Source organism: Dryas octopetala, chromosome 1 (assembly GCF_963921425.1).
Source record: "Dryas octopetala chromosome 1, drDryOcto1.1, whole genome shotgun sequence".
NCBI classification, from domain to species: Eukaryota; Viridiplantae; Streptophyta; class Magnoliopsida; order Rosales; family Rosaceae; genus Dryas; species Dryas octopetala.
In genome coordinates, this window is record NC_141366.1 from 6,529,607 (window position 1) to 6,550,232 (window position 20,626).

Genomic DNA, 20,626 nt, shown 5'->3' on the forward strand with positions numbered 1-20,626 from the left:
AATGCTTGTTGAAGACACTATAAACATAATTATTAAAAGAATTTATTAATTCTGTTAAAAGTGCGAGAAACGTGAGGTATTAATAAGTACTTTAGAATCCAAAATAGGGTTGATATATCAGACTTCTCATGCTTATAAGATGATTTCAAGATGATTTCTCTGATTCATAGATTGTATTGTATTGAAACGTGGGGCCCACGCTTCTAGAAAAAGGAGAAGCTTTTTTTTTTTTTTTTTTGCTTTTTCCTATGTGTGTATATATACAATGTGAGCATATTGTGATTCACCACCACCGACTCTTAGAAAGGCTACCAACATACCTTACCTAATCTAGTTTTGCATGTACACCTCCTTCCTCTTAAGGCCATAAGTCATAAAGCTCCACAGCCCCGTAATTTCCTATTGTTCCTTTGTTCCTCTCCACAAACCACGTAGCACTACTACCACTGCTTTCCTCTCATATCCTTAATTTGCTATTTAAATTGAAGCAAAAAGAATTTAGCATTCTGAGTATGTTATAGCCAGAGAGATCGATCGATCGATCACATCAAAGAAAAACAAAAATATAAAATTAATCCCAGAGAGGCAGACACCATGAGAGACGATGGCAATTCATCGAAAGGAGATGATATCAGTCAGAGTAGTGAGAAGCAGAAGGTTCCATTTTTCAAGATGTTCGCGTTCGCCGATCGGTTGGACGTGGCGTTGATGGTGGTGGGGAGCATATGCGCCGTCGGAAATGGGATTTCTCAGCCGCTCATGACCATCATCTTTGGTGGCCTCATCAACGCCTTCGGCTCCACGGCTCCCCACAACATCCTTCACATCGTTTCTAAGGTATACAGGATCAATCACATGATACATGCACCCCCATTTTTGTATATACTCGACTCGTGTAATATTAATTCTTTTTTTTTTTTTTTGGGTTGTTGATGGGGTTTCTTTGTATGGTTAATTGGTTATACATGTTTTTGTTATGGAGGAAGATATCTTGAGATTTTAATTCTTAATAATTGATTGATTTTGATGGGATTTTATTTTATTTTATTTTTTTTCTATCAATACAATATTGGGGGAGGAGAGTTCGAAATTAGGATTACAATCCCTGGAAGAGTTTGTCTAAAGTACTGATTAGTTGAAATGATATCTGATATCTGATTGTGCAATAATGGTTGATACTCTTTTTTTTTTCTTTTTTTTTGAAAGAAGAAATGGTTGATCATGTTCACATCATAAACCCTAAAAAATATTTATTTCGCAGTTACAGAACGGAGCATTTATTGAAGTGTTAATTTATTGTTCTAGACTTCTAGGAGAACCCAATCTTGCTATCTTCCTAAGTTTGAAGTTTGAACACATGGAAGTTTGGAATTTACCTAATTTCATTAATTGTGCTGCCATCTGTTAAAGGAAGCTTTTGATTTCCAAATACGTGTCAAATGAAACAACCGTAGCCATTGATTTCCTTATTTATTTCTTTTTCTTTATTGAAGAGGTTGTCTAATATCGTCATTTAAGCTGTCTAAAGTCCTAAAGTCCAATCCAGCTTTAAAGCCTGAAATACCCTATGCATGAAAACCATTTGTGAGCTCATTACCATAGTAACTGTATAATTAATTTTTAATTTGACTTCCTCTGTTTGGAACCGTTGTTTCAGGTGTCTCTCAAGTTTGTGTACTTGGCCATTGGTACCGGCATGGCTTCATTTCTGCGTAAGTGTCAAGAATATTAAAAAACTATATTAATTTTTTAATTTATGTATTATTAATTATTAATTATTGGATGATTTTATTTTTAGTTAGTCTGAAAATGGGTTGATACAGATAGCAGTAAATTGCTTAATTAATGGTTAATGACTCTGTGGCTTCCATATATATATATATATTAATTGCAGAGGTGGCATGTTGGATGGTGACTGGGGAAAGACAGGCCACTCGCATTCGAGGTCTGTACTTGAAGACAATACTAAGACAGGATATTGCCTTCTTTGACACTGAAACCTCCACTGGTGAGATCATTGGGAGGATGTCTGGGGACACCATTCTCATTCAAGATGCCATGGGTGAAAAGGTAATTATCATTGCAACGTGTCAATGTGATCATTAAGCTAGTCATCATTTGCATGTCTATTTTATTCATCAATATTTCATATTCAGTCTCTCACAATATACAGATTGTTTCAGATTAACTGATTGATAATTAATAGAGTATAACATGTCGACTTGTTCAGATTGAAATTGACAGTTTGACAACATAACATGTCAAACCGGTTCATTTTGATAATTTGTGGCAGGTGGGGAAGTTCATACAACTCCTTTCAACTTTTCTGGGGGGTTTTGTGGTTGCTTTTATCAAAGGGTGGCATCTCACCCTTGTATTGCTGGCCTGCATTCCTGCTATTGTCATTGCTGGTGGAATCATGGCAAACATCGTTTCGAAGATGTCTACGCGAGGACAACATGCTTATGCAGAAGCTGGCACTATAGTAGAACAAACAGTTGGAGCCATTAGAACAGTAAGCCCTTGATATTATATAAATCTCTCCTTAATTAATTTACTTACTTACCATATATATTACATACTTAATACATTATATCTTAATTAATTAATATTAAGAAAACGTTTTTGCAAGCTAGGTTGCATCTTTCACTGGGGAGAAGCAAGCAATAGAAAAATACAATGTGAAGCTGAAAGTTGCCTACAATACTATGGTTCAGCAAGGGCTAGTCACAGGGGTTGGACTTGGTGTATTTATGCTCATTATCTTTGGCACTTATGGACTTGCCGTATGGTATGGATCCAAAATGATCATTGAAAAAGGATACAATGGGGGCCGGGTCATGAATGTTTTATTTGCAATGATGACTGGTGGAATGTAAGTGTATACATATATACCACTGCACATTTTACATTTTGGGATTTATATATCTTGGTAGTTTGATTGGTTGTAGTAATTAGTAGTAGTATTACTCTCAGTCTAACACATTTGGTTGTGGTTTATTGGACTAGGTCACTGGGCCAGACATCCCCATCTTTGAATGCATTTGCATCAGGGCGAGCTGCTGCATACAAAATGCTTGAGACCATCAAAAGAACACCAAAGATTGACCCCTATGATACTAGTGGAATTGTATTGGAAGATGTTAAAGGTGAGGTCGAACTCAAAGATGTGAGTTTCAGGTACCCTGCCAGGCCAGATGTGCAGATCTTTGCTGGGTTCTCATTGCATGTTCCAAGTGGCACAACCACTGCTTTGGTTGGGCAGAGTGGGAGTGGGAAGTCAACAGTAATCGGCCTAGTAGAAAGGTTCTATGATCCAGAAGCTGGTGAAGTACTTATAGATGGTGTGGATTTGAAGAAGTTGCAGCTTAAATCGATAAGGCAGAAGATTGGGCTGGTTAGTCAGGAACCCAATCTCTTCACAACAAGTATACGGGAGAACATAAAATATGGGAAGGATAATGCAAGTGATGAGGAAATTAGAAGAGCAACCCAGCTTGCAAATGCAGCAAAGTTCATTGACAAGCTGCCCCAGGTAAACCCATTAATTCATGTTCATGATGAAGCATTTTGCTTGGTCTGCTTTGACATATATTTTTGTTATTTAGAGACTGGTGTTTGTAACATATATAGAATCCTGTGTTTTCTTTACAGGGGCTGGACACAATGGTAGGTGAGCATGGAACATCACTATCCGGTGGACAAAAGCAGAGAATTGCAATTGCAAGAGCCATTTTGAAGAACCCGAAAATTCTTCTTCTGGATGAAGCAACAAGCGCCCTGGATGCTGAGTCGGAACGCATTGTTCAAGACGCACTGGTGAAGTTGATGTCAAATAGGACAACCATAGTTGTTGCACATCGTCTGACAACCATTCGGAATGCTGATTGTATAGCAGTAGTGCATAGAGGGAAAATTGTGGAAAAAGGTAAGACCATACCATACCTACTATATATTCAAATTTGCAACAAATTGCTCCACAAGATGACATTGTCATTGGATTGATTCATAGGAACTCATGAGGAGTTGACCAAAGATCCAGAAGGAGCTTACAGCCAACTAATTCGCCTGCAAGAAGGAGCTAGTGTAGAAAAAGACGCACAAGCTTCTGACCCTGATAACATAGATAGTGGTTTAGATATAGATAGCACCATGCTCAGCTCTAGGAGCCGGAGATTATCAATGGGGAGATCTTTAAGCAGAGGTTCATCAGGTAGCCGCCGGTCATTCACTATTGGCTTTAACAACATTCCTGTTCCAATTAATATCCAAGAAACTGAAGAGGGAGATGTGGAGAATCTTGAAAGACCTAAGATTGATCCCGAAAAGCGTAAACAAGTTTCCATCAAAAGGCTGGCCTACCTGAACAAACCTGAGGTTCCAGTTCTACTGCTTGGAGCCATTGCTGCAGCAATGCATGGTGTACTTTTCCCTGTCTTCGGCTTACTACTCTCAAAAGCCATTACAATGTTCTATGAACCGCATAATGAGCTACGGAAAGACTCCAGAAAGTGGGCAGGAGTGTATGTAGGTTTGGGTTGCTATGGTCTGTTGGTGATTCCAGTGCAGAATTTCTTCTTTGGAGTTGCAGGTGGGAAATTGGTGGAGCGAATTCGCTCCATGACATTCCAGAAGGTTGTGCACCAGCAAATCAGTTGGTTTGATAATCCCGAAAATTCAAGGTGTGTTAAAGAAGCTGTAATTTTCTAAACTCTAAATTTTCAAATATTTAAAGTGGTAAAATTTTTTGTACTTTCAGTGGTGCCATTGGTGCAAGGTTATCATCTGATGCTTCAACCGTGAAGGGTCTTGTTGGCGACTCCTTAGCCTTGATTGCGCAGAATATAGCAACGATCATAGCAGGGTTAGTTATAGGTTTCACAGCTAACTGGAGACTGGCACTTCTAATTTTAGGTGTGTCTCCATTTATGATTTTGCAAGGCTTAGTCCAGGCAAGATTTCTTAAAGGTTTCAGTGCGGATGCCAAGGTCAGTCCTGGTCCAAGAGTTGTTTAGTCGATCAGAAAATCAAATCAAAGTGTGCTGAATAAACTGTCAATGTTTTGAATATGATCTGCAGGTTATGTATGAAGAAGCCAGTCAAGTGGCAAACGATGCAATTGGTAGCATCCGAACTGTTGCATCATTTGGTTCTGAAAAGAAGGTAATGGATGCATACGAGGAGAAGTGTGCGGCTCCCATGAAACAAGGAGTACGGACAGGAGTAGCAAGTGGTGCAGGTTTTGGCTTTTCGTTCTTGATAATGTACTGCACAAATGCATTAATCTTCTACGTTGGAGCTATTTTTGTGAAAAAGGGGCATGCTACATTTGAACAAGTGTTCAAGGTGATATTTTAGCTGTTTGTTCCCTTCGTCTTACCTTCATTCCCAAGTGCTTTTGCTCCAATTCTAACAAATCACTATTTGCAGGTTTTCTTTGCTTTAACAATCTCAGCAATGGGGGTTTCACAAGCTACTGGTATGGCTCCTGACTCCAACAAAGCCAAGGACTCAGCAGCTTCAATATTTCAAATTCTTGACAGCAAGCCTAAGATTGATTCAAGCAACGATGATGGCATAACTCTATCGCTTTTAATTGGAGAAATTGAGCTAGAACATGTCAGCTTCAGATATCCCTCACGCCCGGATGTGCAGATCTTTCGAGACATTTGTTTGAAAATGCCCTCTGGAAAGGTATTCTGGGTCTGTCTATTTTGCTTGCACATTTGAGTTACATGCATACTTAGCTTACAATTCTTTCTGCAGACTGTTGCTTTGGTTGGAGAGAGTGGCAGTGGGAAGTCAACAGTTATAGGCCTCATAGAGAGATTCTACGATCCTGATTCAGGTCGTGTACTATTAGATGGAGTAGAAATCCAAAAGTTCAAGCTAAGCTGGCTCAGGCAACAGATTGGGTTGGTTGGTCAAGAACCAGTCCTCTTCAACGAATCCATTCGTACCAACATTGCTTATGGCAAGCAAGGAGATGTTTCTGAGGAAGAGATCATAGCCGCCACCAAAGCAGCAAATGCACACAATTTCATATCCTCATTGCCTCAAGGCTATGACACCTCTGTTGGCGAACGAGGGGTTCAGTTATCGGGAGGGCAGAAGCAACGAATCGCCATTGCCAGGGCAATACTCAAGGACCCTAAAATCCTTTTACTTGATGAAGCTACAAGTGCACTAGATGCAGAGTCAGAGCGCATAGTGCAAGATGCTTTGGACAGAGTTATGGTGAACAGAACAACCGTTGTTGTTGCTCACCGCCTTACCACAATCAGAGGGGCAGACATAATTTCAGTGGTGAAGAATGGTGTGATTGCAGAGAAGGGAAGCCATGATTTCCTAATGAAGATCACTGATGGTGCTTATGCATCTTTGGTGGCACTTCACAGCTCAAGTACATAAGGAAAACTAAGACTAGTACTTGACTAGCATAGTATACATTGCAGGTTATGGCAACATATAATGCAGTGGATGTGGTGTTCACAGAAACTCTAAGCTTGTGATGTTTTAAGTTTTGTTTGGACATGAGTACGTTTTTGTATGTATCGCAATCTTGTGGCACATAAATGAATGCCACTAGACAGTGCAAGGCTCTAAGTTTAGTTTTAACTAGAATTTTTGCCCGCGCGTTGCTGCGGGTAACAACAATTGATAAAACGTTTTAAAGAGAGATGTGTTTGCTTTGTTAAGGTTGTGATGAGATGTTAAAAGAGTTATGAACATTGTAAATATATGATGAGTTGTTGCGTGTCAGATCATTCAAAATATAAGTGCCTTTCATAGGCTGTGTTTAAGTGCCTTTGATCCCCAGGCATGGCTGTTTGTTGTTTTAAGATATTGATGATATCTTAAAAGTGCAAACAGGATTCAAAAAATATTACAATACATGTGAGGAATGTGTGTGATGTTGAACAAAACATAAAGGGATGTACAGTGGTTGATTGTTCAAAAAAGCCATTTATGGTGATTGAGAATGGATTCAAATTGTGCTTGGTGACTTGTCCTCGCTTGCTTTCTGATGAGGGTTGGTTGGTTGCAAGGGGAGATGCTCATCATGTGTTTTTCCTTCTTTTGCTGTGGGGCTTTTGTCTTCTCTGTTAGCTTCTGTTGAGGGGATTTTTTCTGCTGTGCTGCATTTTTTGATGAGTATACAAAGTGTTAGAAATTGGAAGATGTTAGGTTAAAGTTAAGAAAGAAGGAATGAAGAGCAGATATTAATTGTCTTTTTTGTTTGTTGTGTGATTTGTTTTTGAGGTAAAAGAAATAATATATGATTATTAAATGATGAGGATGAAAGAATGAATGTTAAAATTGATGGTTGACTGCAATATGTATAAGATGAAACAAAATGAATAATGCAGGTAAGAATATATGTTTGGTCAAATTGATACATCATGATATGTCAGTGAAGGACTCGATAAAGTTTATTTTCATTACTTTTCTCTCTCAAGTCTCAACCATGAAAAGGTTATGAGAATATAAGATGCAGAGTATATACTTGATTTTATATATAGATAGCCCAAGTTCATTTTTTTTTGCCCATGTCCTGTAAAAAAATTTTCCTTCAAATTCAAGTATTCTCCATGCAGTGAATTGGAAAACTATTTACCATTGGTTGGAAAAGAAATAACCTAATTTCTGCATGGCATCATAAGTAGCAAAAAACAATGGTTGATGATTAAGAAGATTAGTAACTAAACCAAGCAATTTATGGCTATGAAGTGTAGCTTTTGGTTGGGTTTATTTGAATGTAATAATATTGCACCAAAAATTGTGTAAGTATGCAGTGGTGATCAAGAGTATTGTACGTCATCATTTGAGCATGGGTTATACCTGGCTGTGGATTTTGCTGTTTTTTTTTTGAAGGCCACGAGAGGAATGTCATCTGGGCTTGAAATGTCCTCTGTGGGTATTGGATTTGTAGCTGTCTCTGCGCCAGTGATTTCTTTAATTGCTGCTTCTCTGCTGGAGATGGTTTTTGGAACAACAGGGAAAAAAATAATGCATGTTAGAATTCAGAGAAATGTGTTATAAGTTGAATAGTATTAGGATGAGGGGTTAGAGGTTTTACAGATTGGGTACCTTTTGAATTTTTTCCTCACATTCATTAGAGAAGTGAAAAGAGCCCTTTTGACTGCAGCTTTTTTGGGTGATGGGAGAGTGGGGTATTTTGTGGAAGTCCTTGATGAACCAGAAGGTGTTTTTGGGGGGAATTTTTTGAAAGTAGGAGATGGGGTGGAAAGAAGATTTTTTTGGTTCATTTCTTCCGCTTCATGTATAACCATCTGTTGATCTGTGGGAAGAGAGGGTTGTTCAAGGACTTGGGGTTCATCATCAAAAACAGCGTGGATGAGAAGGTCATTTCTTTTGAAATCATTTTTCATGCTGCCAAACCTGATCTGGAAATTTTTAGTTTGGCCTCTAAGTCGAAGGATGTGATCTGGGAATTGATTCTGGTCACTAAAGCCCTGTTCAACAACCAAGCTGAAGCATGATATTCCAAAGAGTTGTTCAGCGGGGTCTCCAATTATGATAACACTGGTTGTGTTAGTTGCATCTGCAATTGCGAAGCTGACCTTGAACCTGTATTTTGAATGCCAGCAGCCATTGTTCAATTGAAGAATGCAAGTTAAGAAAGTATAAGAAGGTTAAACATATTTTATTGTGTGGTATATAGATGTGTTTAATTTTTATTTGATTGTTTGTGGTTGTGGAAATGTTATTAGGTCTGAAAGTTATGAACATTGTATTTTGGTAATATTATGAAGTGCATGCAGAAAAGTGATTATATATACTTTAATTATGTAAGGTGTGTGTTAAGGGATTTGTTATTGATGAAGCTGACCTTGAACCTGTATTTTCAATGGCAGCAGCCATTGTTCAATTGAAGAATGCAAGTTAAGAAAGTAGAAGAAGGTTAAACATATTTTATTCTGTGGTATATAGATGCGTTTAATTTTTATTTGATTGTTTGTAGTTGTGGAAATGTTATAAGCCTGAAAGTTATGAACATTGTATTTTGGTAATATTATGAAGTGCATGCAGAAAAGTGATTATATATACTTTAATTATGTAAGGTGTGTGTTAAGGGATTTGTTATTGATGAAAATAGTGATTATGGATGTGTGTTATAGATGGCAAATATAGGTTTTGTAAATGTGGAGTATGCATGGTATTTTGTAAGAATGCGTTTGATGTACAGCTAATAATCAGACAAAGTGATTATATTGTATGAAGTATACAGTCTATAATTGTTTGGTAAAGGTAAAAAGAAAGAAAAAAAAATTGGTTACCAAGGAATAGGAAGTGTGCTGAGGGTGCCGTGTCTTGGACAAAGGAGTTCATCACTCTGAGGTGAAGGCTTGACTTGTTTGTGGCAAGTTGGACATGCTCTGTACCACCATCCAGCATTTGTGTTGAACCGTGTAATGGTTGCACGGCACATAATCAGTTTGTCCTATAAGTTGTTGCAAATACATAATCAGGGTATTGAACATTTTTACATGAAATGAAAGATTTAAAATGTATGGCTTGACCTATTTGTTTTGATAAAGATGTGCATAAATGACAATGATGATGCAATTAGGAAAATAGGCTGTTTAAGTAAATTATATGAAGTGTATAAGAAAAAATAGACAATTTGATAATGGTTTAATTGAGAGGAGATTTTGATTTTTGGTGGTTTATGTTAGGCAACAGATATGCAGGATTAGAAATGGTTTAAATGCAGAATAATTTGAATAAAACTTTTGTTTAACATATTATATGAAGCGCGAAAGTTAATGGTTTTAGTTGTGTAGAAATGGTTGAGTTTGTGGACAATGGGTAGAAAGTTTTTGGTATTAGTGAAAACATTAAAAACAAATTGAATAAGTGTAAACATTTTTTGAATATTTGTTAGCATTTTATAGTTAATTGTGGAAAACAGGGTTTAGAAATAAATTGTAATCATTTGATGTCAAAATTGATGTTCCATAATTATAAGGATGTTATATTCAATGTTTCATTTTGTGGGAATATAATACATGATTATAAGTATTTTATGTCCATGTTGCTAATGTGTAAGTTATAGTTATTTTATAAGGACTTTAGTTGTCAGGTGGCAGTTAGTTAATATTAATATTTGTAGTTAATTGGTATAGATAGGTCTGTGTAAGCATTGTTTAGCAAGGTGTATTTGGTACAGGTATAGGACAGTCAGTTTGAGAAAGTTTGTATTGTGCAAGTGCCTGTGATTAATTAGTTGGTTAGAATGGATATGCATCGCTGGTAACCAGTGTAAAGCAATGTAGTTAGGCAGTGAGTAAATATTTAGAGACTTTATATTTCAGAAAGGCAAGCAGACATGTGAACATCAGTAAAGATGCCAAACCAGTAAAAGTGTGTAAGTTATGATATTATGAAAGAGTATAGTATAATAATCGTGTTAAAAATGTGAAACTATCGAGAGTTTGTGGCTGATAATCAAAAGAAGAAAAAAATTGTAGATGGTTATAAGATTTTGTTGTGAATGTGCATTACCTTGTGCAAATCTGGATCAAGTATATTCAATTCCGCTATATGCACCTTTTGACTCTCTTTTAATTGTTGATAAGGAAGGTGTACCATTGCTGAAGGTGGAAGTACTTTGATAGCCACTGCATTATCTTTGAAACTGAATTGTTGTTGCAAAAAAGATTGAATTAGAGAGTTATATTAAAAAAGTAGAACTCGTATATTGAAAAAGTTATAAAAATCTTACGCAATCTTGTAGGATTCAAGTTCTGGTATTGGTGGATTGATGAAATACAAGGTTGAGTTAGTGCTGCTAAGAACAGGTTTTCCTGTGCATGGTTAAAAGAAAGATTAAAGAGTTTTTTTAATGAATATTGGAGATGCAAATAATAGGAAGTTGAGAAAAGGTATCAGTTACCTTGATATTCTTTCACTTTGACGCTTGTGAAAACGATAAAAGTTGGTGGCGGCAACTGTTCTATAGCAGCATGATCAAAATTCTTTGCTGCATCGCTCCATAGTGTAATTCTAATTGTTTGATGGCTGCAACAATAAATGCAGGAGAAAATGTTTGAATGGTGATCATAAAAGCGTCAAGTTTGTAAGGTTTTGGTTAATGGTTGTACCTGATGTTTTCTATATACACTTCACATTTGCTCTCCAACCTTGTTTTCTCAATCATCTTTTGTTCCAAACGCTGTATTGCAGTTATGTGTCCCATCACATCTTCCAATGCATGAAAAAATGATAGTCAGTTGTTTAAAGTGTATAAGAGAAGTGTGCAATTAAAATTTGAGTGGTGTAAGAGAATAAAAAAAGGGAATGAAAATAATGGGATTAAATGTGTTCTGATCAGCACCTGTTAGAATGGTGGTTGTATTTATCCGTGCGGATAGTTGATTGTAATCCATGAGATGAAAACGGTGTGCTGGAATTTTTGGTTGAACAACTGTCAATCTCTTGAAGATGGTTCTCTCGTTGAAAATGATAGCAGCAGCATGAGGAACAACTTTGTAGACTGATCTGCTTTTGATTGTGTGAAAGCAGCTTATGTCATAGGCAGCTCCTGATTGTATCTTTGGAGCGACACAATCATAGTCAATCTCTTTGACTGTTGCTTGAATTGCGTCACCCTTGTTTCAGAAGAAAAATAAGGTTAATTAATCATGGTAGAATTGCAGCAATGAAGAAAATACATAAATCTTAAAAGTGCAAATACCAAATGATTGATGATATTGAAATATGAGAAAATGGAGCATAGAATTGATTGGTTTGTATGAGTTATGTGGACAGCATAGTAAGTTATACCTGTGCTATATAAACTTAGTTACATTACTCATGGTATGTGTGGAGCATATTAATTTTGATAATTGAATAAAGCTAGTATTTAGTATTAAAGACAAAATGTAGGTAGTTCAATATTTCACATGTGGAGACAATTTGTAGAGGGATTGTGTAAGGTTTTTTCAGCAGATAATTGTGGGTGTGAAGATCTGAAGTAATTATATATGAGTTTTGTTATTTAAAAGGTTGAAATGATGCTTTAATTATATGTTGTAATTTTGATTAAAAAAGATGGTGGTAGGCAGTATTAGCTTAATTTTGTTGAGATATTTAGATAATGTTAGTAGTATAAAGTGGTTGTGAGGAGTATTGTTTTTGAACATTTGATTTTTCATATGTAATAGTTTGGAAAAAAATATTGTTAGCTATTTAAGTTACATTATTTAGGATGAAAACAGTTTTGCAAGATGTTTTTACATTGAAAAATGGGGTTGGGAAAGTATGTCTGATGTACATTTAGGCAAAAATAATCTGTTTTTTAAAAATAGATTTGTTTAAAGGAACAAGTACATTAGTAGAATAAGTAATGGGGAGAGTTTATTTACCATTGCATCAACCAATATGCATTCTAAACCAGCAAATTGGTGATCAGATCCAAAGACTTTTGGCCTCCAGGTCCTGCAGATCCGAACTCTAATTCTGAGTTTGTCTTGATGAGGTTGCAAGCTCCTTATTGGACTTGTATCCATTGCATCAGTGGGCTGAAAAAACAAAGACATTTTGTGCAAGTAAAGGAAGAAATATATTCTGCTAAATAAGTATAGGTATAAATTATATAGAGATGTTTAGATATGCACGGAGAGAAGTTGAAACCTGAAACTAAATTTTGGAGAACATCTTTATAGACAATGTTTTTAGTGTATTTATTTGGCATCTCTCCATTGTTGTCTATAATTATTTTAAGGCCTTCCCTTGATGTAACCCTAGACAATGCAACATATAGTTGTCCATGGGTGAAGACAGGCTGGGGAAGATATAAACCAACTGTTTTAAGGGATTGTCCTTGGCTCTTATTTATGGTCATTGCATAGCTTGGTCTAATTGGGAATTGACGCCTTTTAAAAGTGAAAGGCCATTTTTTTTCTGTTGCTGTGAGGATGATTCTAGGTATAAAGAATTTATGGCCTATGTTGCTACCAGTTAGTACCTTTGCTTCAATAACCCTATTAGTCATTTGGGTTATGACTAACCTAGTTCCATTACATAGCCCTGAAGATTGATTTAAGTTTCTTAATAACATGATGGGCATGCCTATTTTTAAAGTTAGAGTATGTGGAGGTAAGCCATTGAATTCAAGCTGATTAAGGAATTCTGTGGGATACATCATGGTAAGATTTTCTAAATTTCCAGATGAGGAGCATAGACAATCAGAACTTAAATAAGTTCTGGCTTCTGCAGGTAATAAATTGATGGCATAGTTATTTATCTCAGTGACAGTAGAATTCTTAGGTGTAACTATGGCTCTTTCTCTTAAGTAAGCATAATTGTCAAAGTTGGTAAGAAAATCTGGGTATGCTGCTAAAAAAATTGATTCAACTGGATTTGTGTAAGAGTCAATCAATAAATCTTCAGGAATTTCTACCCAAGAGACCTCTTCATCTGTTTGATCATTTATATCACAGATTTCACCATCACCAATTTTGAGTATCCAAGCAGCAAAGTCTGCAAGTTTTGTTCTTTCCTGAATGTTTAACCCCTCTCTTAACAGCCTCATATTCTCTTTCAAACAAAAAATTTTGAAAGAGGGCCATAAGTATGAACTGTTAAGAGTGGCATGTATTATTTCTTCCCTTGTTCCACCTGGAATAACTGGCAGTATTTGCCTAAAATCACCCCCCAGTAAAAAAGGTTTCCCACCAAATGGGAGAGGTTGACCTGAACTATCTAAATCCGATAAAATATCGCATAATGATTTATCCAGTGCTTCAAAGCAGTCTTTATGATTCATTGGTGCTTCATCCCAAACAACTAAGGCAGCTTTTTCAATCAATTTAGCGAGATGAGTGTGTTTTTTTATTTGACATGTGGAAGAATCAGTCAGATTGAGGGGAATTTGAAACCTAGAATGAGCTGTTCTGCCTCCAGGTAAGAGCAATGATGCAATACCTGATGAAGCAACAGCTAGAACAATTTGACCCTGAGATCTAATTTTATTAATGATTGTGTGCCACAAAAAAGTCTTTCCAGTTCCCCCATGGCCATAAACAAAAAACAAACCAGATTTTTTTTCATTTATGGCAGTGATAACAGAATCATACACGTGTCTTTGTTCTTTGTTGAGTTGAGTGATTAAAACAGAATGCTGATTGGCTAAGTGATGAAGATCATAATTTAATTCTTCCCTTAACAATTTGTTCCTAATTTGTAACATGCTGTGCTCATCAGGAATTGGAAGATTATGATCTTTTAAGCTGCTAGATGATGCATTAAACAATAGCTCAAGCTCATACAGAAGTGAATTTTGTAATTCAGATTGTGGCACAATGAGATTAGGCATACAAAATGTTTTTCTAAGATTATATAACATGTCATCACACATATTTTGCCAATGAGCATTGAAAATGAATGCAGGATCTGCTACATCACAAAACAAAATGATTGTAACAAATAATTGTCTTAATTCAGAGCATGATGCTGCGTCAACAACATTTTCTAAGGCCTCAATCCATTCCTTATCATCCCCTAACAGACCTAAAGACCTACATGCAGACTGATATGATGGGTGTTTAATGCCATTAAGAGTTTTTATATCATCAAAATCAAAGGCACCTTTATGGGAATTTAAAAGCATTCTCAAGTAATATAATTCTCCAGCTGCAGGGTGTACATAGGCTATTCTCCCTATAGATTTCCCTTGTTTTCTAGGTGTCCAAATCTTATCGCGAGAATTCCATACAAATTTAGAAGGAAATTCTGAATAAGATAAGTTTCGTGCTTGAGGATAGTTTTTATTTGCTTGAAACCAACTGGTTAACATCGTATCTTGAATTGTGGCTCGGTTAAGAATTGAATCAAGTGATTGATCTTCAGCGAAGATAACACTTTGGTTTAAAGGCAGATGTATAGGCAATCGTTCAACAGCAGGTTGTCTAGAATGAATGGGAAATTGAAATAATCTCCATGCAGCTTCATATGGTGATATATATCTACAATTAAGATAGGATAATATTTCATCATGTGGCTTGTTTTCAATTATTACCCTAGCTCTATCCGAACCTTTGTTGATGTATTTGAATAAATATTTTATGAGCATTGATTGACAACACAGTTCAACATTTATATGAGCATTATATCTTAGCAGTAACTCTGAATTGTAAGGCACTATAAAGCTGTTATCAAGTTTAATTCCATTTTTGAGCACAAATCTATTAGGATTATCGCGACGCCTATACGTAGGAAAACCACTGGTTTCAAAAACAGTTTCACTTTTGTATTGCTTTGGGAAAAATTTAGAGCACTTTCCTGCTCGCATGCAAGGAGAATTAGGATTTAAATGACCACATGGACCATGGATCATGAACTGATCTACAATATGATAAAGTGTTGGATCCACAGCTTTGTCTGGCAATTCAGCTGAGATTATCGAGTCAATATCTGCTGCAGACAATGACTTGAAATCGTGTTCTAACCAAATGAGGAGGTGACAATGAGGCAAGCCTCTTTTTTGAAATTCAATCGTATGAACTTCTGTTTGATGCAACAGACATGAAAAAAAGGACACGATTAATTAAATTTGTATTTAAAAAGGTAGAAAATCAACAAAGAATAAATTATCTTTGATGAAATTCACCTGCTGCAAGTGGTCCGAAAGGTTGTCCTGATTTGATGTAACTAACCAAGTCATTTAGTTTGATTTTGAATATTCTAGCAATGATATCAGGCCTATCCTCTGGTTTGCAGCCAGGTTTTCTAAGAAGTTCTCTAATAATTTCAGGCCATTTGACATTGGAAGTAAAGGTAATAAAAAGATCTGGATTTCCATAATGCCTACAAATTGCCATAGCATCTTGGTAATTATTAATCATATATCTAGCACTTCCAATGTGTGAGGTTGGCAATATAATCCGCTGTCCTAGATCAGTGGCATTTGTATGACCCATTGAAACTGCATCATAAATGCCTTTATAAACTTCACTTCTGAGATTTTTTTGATTTTTTCTAATGAAATCTAATCTATCCTCTTCAAGAGTTGCATAGGCATCCACTAAAAATTGTTGAAATAATCTACCACCTTTCAACAGTGTACTAAATTCAAATTGTCTCTCCTGAATTTGATAGGCTATAAAGGCTCTCATAGGCACCCTTCCTGTTTTTGGCTGATGACCTTTAAAATCATGATTCCATTTAATATCAGGGCTATAACCATCTTCACCATGAGGAAATAGAATAGGATATTGTAAAGACATGAATTTTGGGTTTAATTTTGTTATTCGTTTCAACTCTCCACTTTGATTTTCTATGACAATATCTCTATTTGAGTCAAACAGACCAATATCTCCCACTATGAGACCAGCAATTTCATCAGATGTTGGGCTTTCATATTGTTTGCCATGATCTAATTGTTTTCCCATTATTCTGACTTTCATATCATTAATAGAAGTGCTTTCTAACTTATCCCTGACTGTTCTAAAGAATTTTACCAAGTCATTTGATTGGTCAAACATTTTAATAAGGCCTTCAACAACTTTTGGATCAAGATTTGTATTATTTTGTTTACAATTAACTGCATTAAGGCGATTCATAACTTCATTATAGGTATCATAGATATAGAGCTGGGCAAATTTTGGAGACTCACCTTCCGGTGGTAACAATGATCCCATTAAATGATGAACCTGCCCACTAATCTTAAAAATGTAAGGACCCGGCCTATTGTTAATCGAATGATCAATTTTGGCTCCCATTGAAGTGAATGCAAACATAGAATTGTATGCCCTAATATTGTCTCTAAATATTGAGCTTTTTTGGCCTTTGCTCGGATCAAGTAAATTGTCTAAAAAGTTGGGAGTTGGTTTGGTAATTGGAAGTTTAACTTTTCCTTGCAAACAACAGAGAGTGAACAAAGGCTGTTTGTCTATAGATTTTTTAGCAATGGATTCATTCAGCCAAAAAAGTGCACCACAGTAAATGCACTTATAATCCTTATCTCCAAAATCTACATATTTGTGAATCATTCCTATGGAAAGAAGAAGTGTAAAAGAAAGAAAGAGTATCAATGCATATTATTATTGATAGGAGAATAATTTAGAAATGCTGAAATAAATTTTAATAAAATATTTAACATACTTTGTCTTTTCTTCTGATAAAATGATTGGCTCCTATAGGTGTGATTTGCAGTGTTTTCATTCAATGTGGAGTTGAGGGGTGGAAGTTCAGAATGTAAAACATTTACATCAGAGGATAGAACATCAGAATCAGAGTCCAATTGTTCCAAAGGGACCTGTTCTGTAGTTGGCTGAATTGGATTAGTATGCGTTAAAGTTGTATTCCTAATAGACTTGTGTTTTTTCCTATGAGTTGGAGGATTTGATTCAGAGGCAGCGGTAGAAAGAACATGACAGACATTTTCAGGGGCAACTTGCACACCAGTTGAAATATGAGGACAGTCATCTTTATCTAACATGAGAAATCTAGCACGAACCCTAGACTTTTTATTCATCACATTCGAAGAAAGAAACCTGAAGCAATCAATAAATAGCTGGAAGAAAAGAAAGACAGACATATAAATAAATTGCAAATTTAATAGAAGATATATATAACAACCAATGAAAAGAAATTCATACTTATCTATGAGCAGAAGAATTCTAAGATGATAAATAACAGATGCATATGAAACACATTTAAAAAACAGGCAGCAGAAAGTGACCTTTTTGCGCAGCAACAACAAATGCCTTAAGAACGCAGCGTGAAGATCAAGCTCAAACAACTAATACAACAGTACCTACAAAACATACATATGAATGTTCGAAGTGAAGCAATCACATAAAAATAAAGGAAAACTTAGATATAGGACAAATAAAAGATTTTAAAAGTATACAAATAAATGTATAAGGGAGCCAATTAAAACTGATTGATTTGAAAGCCAAACATTTAAAAAAACAAAAAGAGATTTTTTATCGATGAGATTGAAAGGAAAAAGCCTGAAGCAATCAATAAATAGGTGGAGGAAAACAAAACAGACATATAAATAGATTACAAATTGAAAAGAAGATATATATAACAACCAATCAATGGAAAATCATATTTATTTATGAGCAGAATATGTCTAAGATGATAAGTAACAAATGCATATCGAAGATATTTAAAAAACAGGTAGCAGAAGCTAACCTTTTTGCGCAGCAAGAACAAATGCCACAACAACGCAGCCTCAAGATGAAGCTCAAACAACTAAGAGAGCAGTACCTAGAAAATATACACATGAATGTTAAAAATCAAGCAATGACATAAAAATAAAGGAAAATTTAGATATAAGAGAAATAAAAGATTAAAAAAGTACAGACATAAAAGTATAACGGAGGCAATTGAAATTGATTTATTTGAAAGCCAAACATGAAAAAAAACAAAAAGAATTGAAGTGGCGGCATAAATCTTAATATTTTTATTCTATCAAATGAAAAAAAAAAATAGATTTAGAATAAGAAAAAATGTTAAGGAAGATAAATAAGAATGGTTGATGGGAATATGTATAGCATGAGAGAAAATTAAGAAGATATGTAGAAAGCAATATTTGATAAGAGTCAAAGACTCTGATGTGCGCCAATATAAACCAAAGCAATGGAACCAGTTAAATTCAGACAGAGAAAGAGAGGAGAAAAAAGGGAAGGTCGAAAAACAAAAAGGCAGTAACATAATCTAATGCATACTAATGAAAGTTGATACCTGTGTAGGCAGCTATATAGCCAATAAAAATGATAGTTAATTAATTTTATGGCTGAAAAAAGTTGATCATGCAAGAACTATATTAAGAGAACAATTAAATAACTGCATAAACTAATTATTTTCATGGAGTGTATAAATTTTTTTCAAGGTAAAGATTTCTAAACAGAACCCAGGAGTACGGCGTAATAGAAAGAAAAAAACAGGAGGCAGACATGAAACACTCACAGAAAAAAACTAATAGAAAATAAACAAAAATGGATATTTAAAGATATAACAATAAATGCAAGCACACACCCAGAGCAATGATACACAAAATGCAAACAGAGACGCAGCGAAGAGAAGCCAAGCAAACAGAAGCAGAATGATATGAAAAAATGAGATAAGAGAGAGATGGAACTTATCTGATAAGGAGCAGGTAGAAACGAAAGGACGGATCTGAATCACACCACCCGAAACACAAACGAACGGCAATCGAAAAGCCAGATGAAGCTGAAACAGTGAAGTTGTCAGTGAGATTTGACAAAAGATAAAAGAAAAAAAAAAAAACCCTAAAAAATTTGTGGCTGACCTCTTCGATGCGATGAATTAATCGCATCATCTGTTTGAAATACTGAACCAGCCCAACACATCAAACGACAAAATAAACCAAGGCAGATTGTTGATCCACTCGGAATCACAACCACACAAATAAATGAAGGTGCGACCCAGTTCGAATCACAACCGGAGGAATACATGAAGGTGGGATCAAAGCCCCCACAGCAGATGGTTCATCTGGTTGAAACATTAACCATGAACCCAGATAAAGCAAGAGAACACGAATGACCATAAAGCACAGACGCATTTGTGGTATTATCAAAATGGCAAACAGATCAAAAAAAAAAAAGCGTGTGAGAAGAAACCGCAGAGAAATAAAGCAATGGCAGACAATGTAAAAATTTCGAAACAACATGGGCTAGAAACAGACAGGGACGAAATTACAAAAAAGGGCCGAAGAAAAGGGGAAAACTCAAAAGGCGAAGCACGTGTAAATTAAGGCTGTTAGAAGGGCAAAACGGAATTTTCACGATGAACAGGCTATGAACAGTGTGAACAGTGGCGACCGAACCCTGTTTTAGTATATATAGAATTTTTAGTATAATACTGTTTTATGTTGCATGAGTCTTACTAGCTACAAAATCTCATTAGGGATGTATAGAGAAGCAGCCAGAAATACCAATTTAAATCTTGGTGAGATAAAAGGTAGATTCTGCAGACTTTAAAGGTCTTTTTTTTGCTTCTTTTTGTTTTTATTTTAGTGTGGCATAATCAAATCAATCTTCCATGTGGAAAAAAAAAAAGTGTGAAACTTCAAGGCAAAACCCAAAAAGATAGGACAAAAGCCCAAATGAAGAGTCTTCCATTCCATGTGGGCCGAATACATAAAACTTCTCTTGATCTGAGGCCCAGTACGCCACCACTTGCGGCCGTTATCTCTAACAGTCTGTGGCTCTAACCTGTCAGACTGTGCAACCCATTCCACAAGTTTGGCTACCCTCTTTAATGATGTTGGGGATAATACTATTAATATTATTGATGAATAAAAGGACAAATAAGTCTAACCATTATTATATATTTATATATGAAGAGACAAATATGTCTATTAATGTATATTTGTTTATTAGATTTGAAGATCCATTAGATAATTTCTTTTTTTATCAATCTACACTTGGCAACAACATTCATGTTTTGTCTTTCATTACCATCTATGTATAATATAATTGATTTGATTTGCACAGTTGATAATGAACACAATTGTCATACCCATGAGTTTTATATTGATAGACTTGCATATACAGCCAACAAAATAGTAACATACCATGCAATAATCGTTTGCGTTTCTTTAGTAAGTAACTTGTTTACATAA

General features: G+C 35.5%; 4 protein-coding genes across 6 annotated transcripts; 1 reads left to right on the forward strand and 3 right to left on the reverse strand.

The window, feature by feature from the left end:
• Positions 1-594: 594 nt before the first annotated feature.
• LOC147297052 (ABC transporter B family member 9-like) lies at positions 595-6,590 on the forward strand. The gene is made up of 12 exons (XM_086229098.1): positions 595-837; positions 1,658-1,712; positions 1,895-2,070; positions 2,294-2,515; positions 2,637-2,875; positions 3,010-3,535; positions 3,655-3,928; positions 4,013-4,682; positions 4,760-4,988; positions 5,080-5,346; positions 5,431-5,694; positions 5,767-6,590. Exons 1-12 carry the CDS (start codon positions 595-597, stop codon positions 6,409-6,411), a joined length of 3,810 nt encoding a protein of 1,269 aa, XP_086085224.1. The 3' UTR covers positions 6,412-6,590.
• Positions 6,591-6,745: 155 nt separating this feature from the next.
• On the reverse strand, positions 6,746-19,431 carry LOC147297053 (uncharacterized). 3 transcript variants are annotated; one of them, XM_086245025.1, is made up of 13 exons: positions 19,292-19,431; positions 18,172-19,212; positions 17,711-17,785; positions 12,393-12,548; positions 11,363-11,636; positions 11,130-11,229; positions 10,922-11,046; positions 10,751-10,832; positions 10,531-10,663; positions 9,303-9,466; positions 8,092-8,592; positions 7,843-7,971; positions 6,746-7,139 (listed from the first exon to the last, which is right to left on the reverse strand). In XM_086245025.1, exons 4-13 carry the CDS (start codon positions 12,534-12,536, stop codon positions 6,989-6,991), a joined length of 1,803 nt encoding a protein of 600 aa, XP_086101151.1. In that variant the 5' UTR covers positions 12,537-12,548; positions 17,711-17,785; positions 18,172-19,212; positions 19,292-19,431; the 3' UTR covers positions 6,746-6,988. The 3 variants fall into 3 exon arrangements, with proteins under 3 accessions (XP_086101151.1, XP_086101135.1, XP_086101144.1); XM_086245009.1 differs by having other exon boundaries at positions 7,843-7,974; XM_086245018.1 differs by lacking the exon at positions 17,711-17,785 and having other exon boundaries at positions 7,843-7,974.
• Positions 13,047-15,572, reverse strand: LOC147297054 (uncharacterized). The gene is made up of 2 exons (XM_086229953.1): positions 13,170-15,572; positions 13,047-13,056 (listed from the first exon to the last, which is right to left on the reverse strand). The coding sequence occupies exons 1-2, from the start codon at positions 15,362-15,364 to the stop codon at positions 13,047-13,049; spliced, it is 2,205 nt and encodes a 734-aa protein (XP_086086079.1). The 5' UTR covers positions 15,365-15,572.
• Positions 15,618-17,503, reverse strand: LOC147297055 (uncharacterized). The gene is made up of 2 exons (XM_086229954.1): positions 17,131-17,503; positions 15,618-17,020 (listed from the first exon to the last, which is right to left on the reverse strand). Exons 1-2 carry the CDS (start codon positions 17,501-17,503, stop codon positions 15,618-15,620), a joined length of 1,776 nt encoding a protein of 591 aa, XP_086086080.1.
• Positions 19,432-20,626: the final 1,195 nt, after the last annotated feature.

Excerpts from the sequence above, each read along its gene's own strand:
- LOC147297052 (XM_086229098.1), top strand. The coding sequence starts at position 595 with ATGAGAGACGATGGCAATTCATCGAAAGGAGATGATATCAGTCAGAGT. Across the intron at positions 838-1,657 it reads TCCTTCACATCGTTTCTAAG|GTGTCTCTCAAGTTTGTGTA; the intron begins GTATACAGGATC and ends CCGTTGTTTCAG. Across the intron at positions 5,695-5,766 it reads TGAAAATGCCCTCTGGAAAG|ACTGTTGCTTTGGTTGGAGA; the intron begins GTATTCTGGGTC and ends TTCTTTCTGCAG.
- LOC147297055 (XM_086229954.1), bottom strand. The coding sequence starts at position 17,503 with ATGAATAAAAAGTCTAGGGTTCGTGCTAGATTTCTCATGTTAGATAAA. Across the intron at positions 17,021-17,130 it reads TTATCAGAAGAAAAGACAAA|GAATGATTCACAAATATGTA; the intron begins GTATGTTAAATA and ends TTCTTTCCATAG.
- LOC147297054 (XM_086229953.1), bottom strand. The coding sequence starts at position 15,364 with ATGATCCATGGTCCATGTGGTCATTTAAATCCTAATTCTCCTTGCATG.
- LOC147297053 (XM_086245018.1), bottom strand. The coding sequence starts at position 12,536 with ATGGATACAAGTCCAATAAGGAGCTTGCAACCTCATCAAGACAAACTC. Across the intron at positions 11,047-11,129 it reads GTGTATATAGAAAACATCAG|CCATCAAACAATTAGAATTA; the intron begins GTACAACCATTA and ends TTATTGTTGCAG. Across the intron at positions 8,593-9,302 it reads AGCACACTTCCTATTCCTTG|GTTCAAGGTCAGCTTCGCAA; the intron begins GTAACCAATTTT and ends TTCAAAATACAG.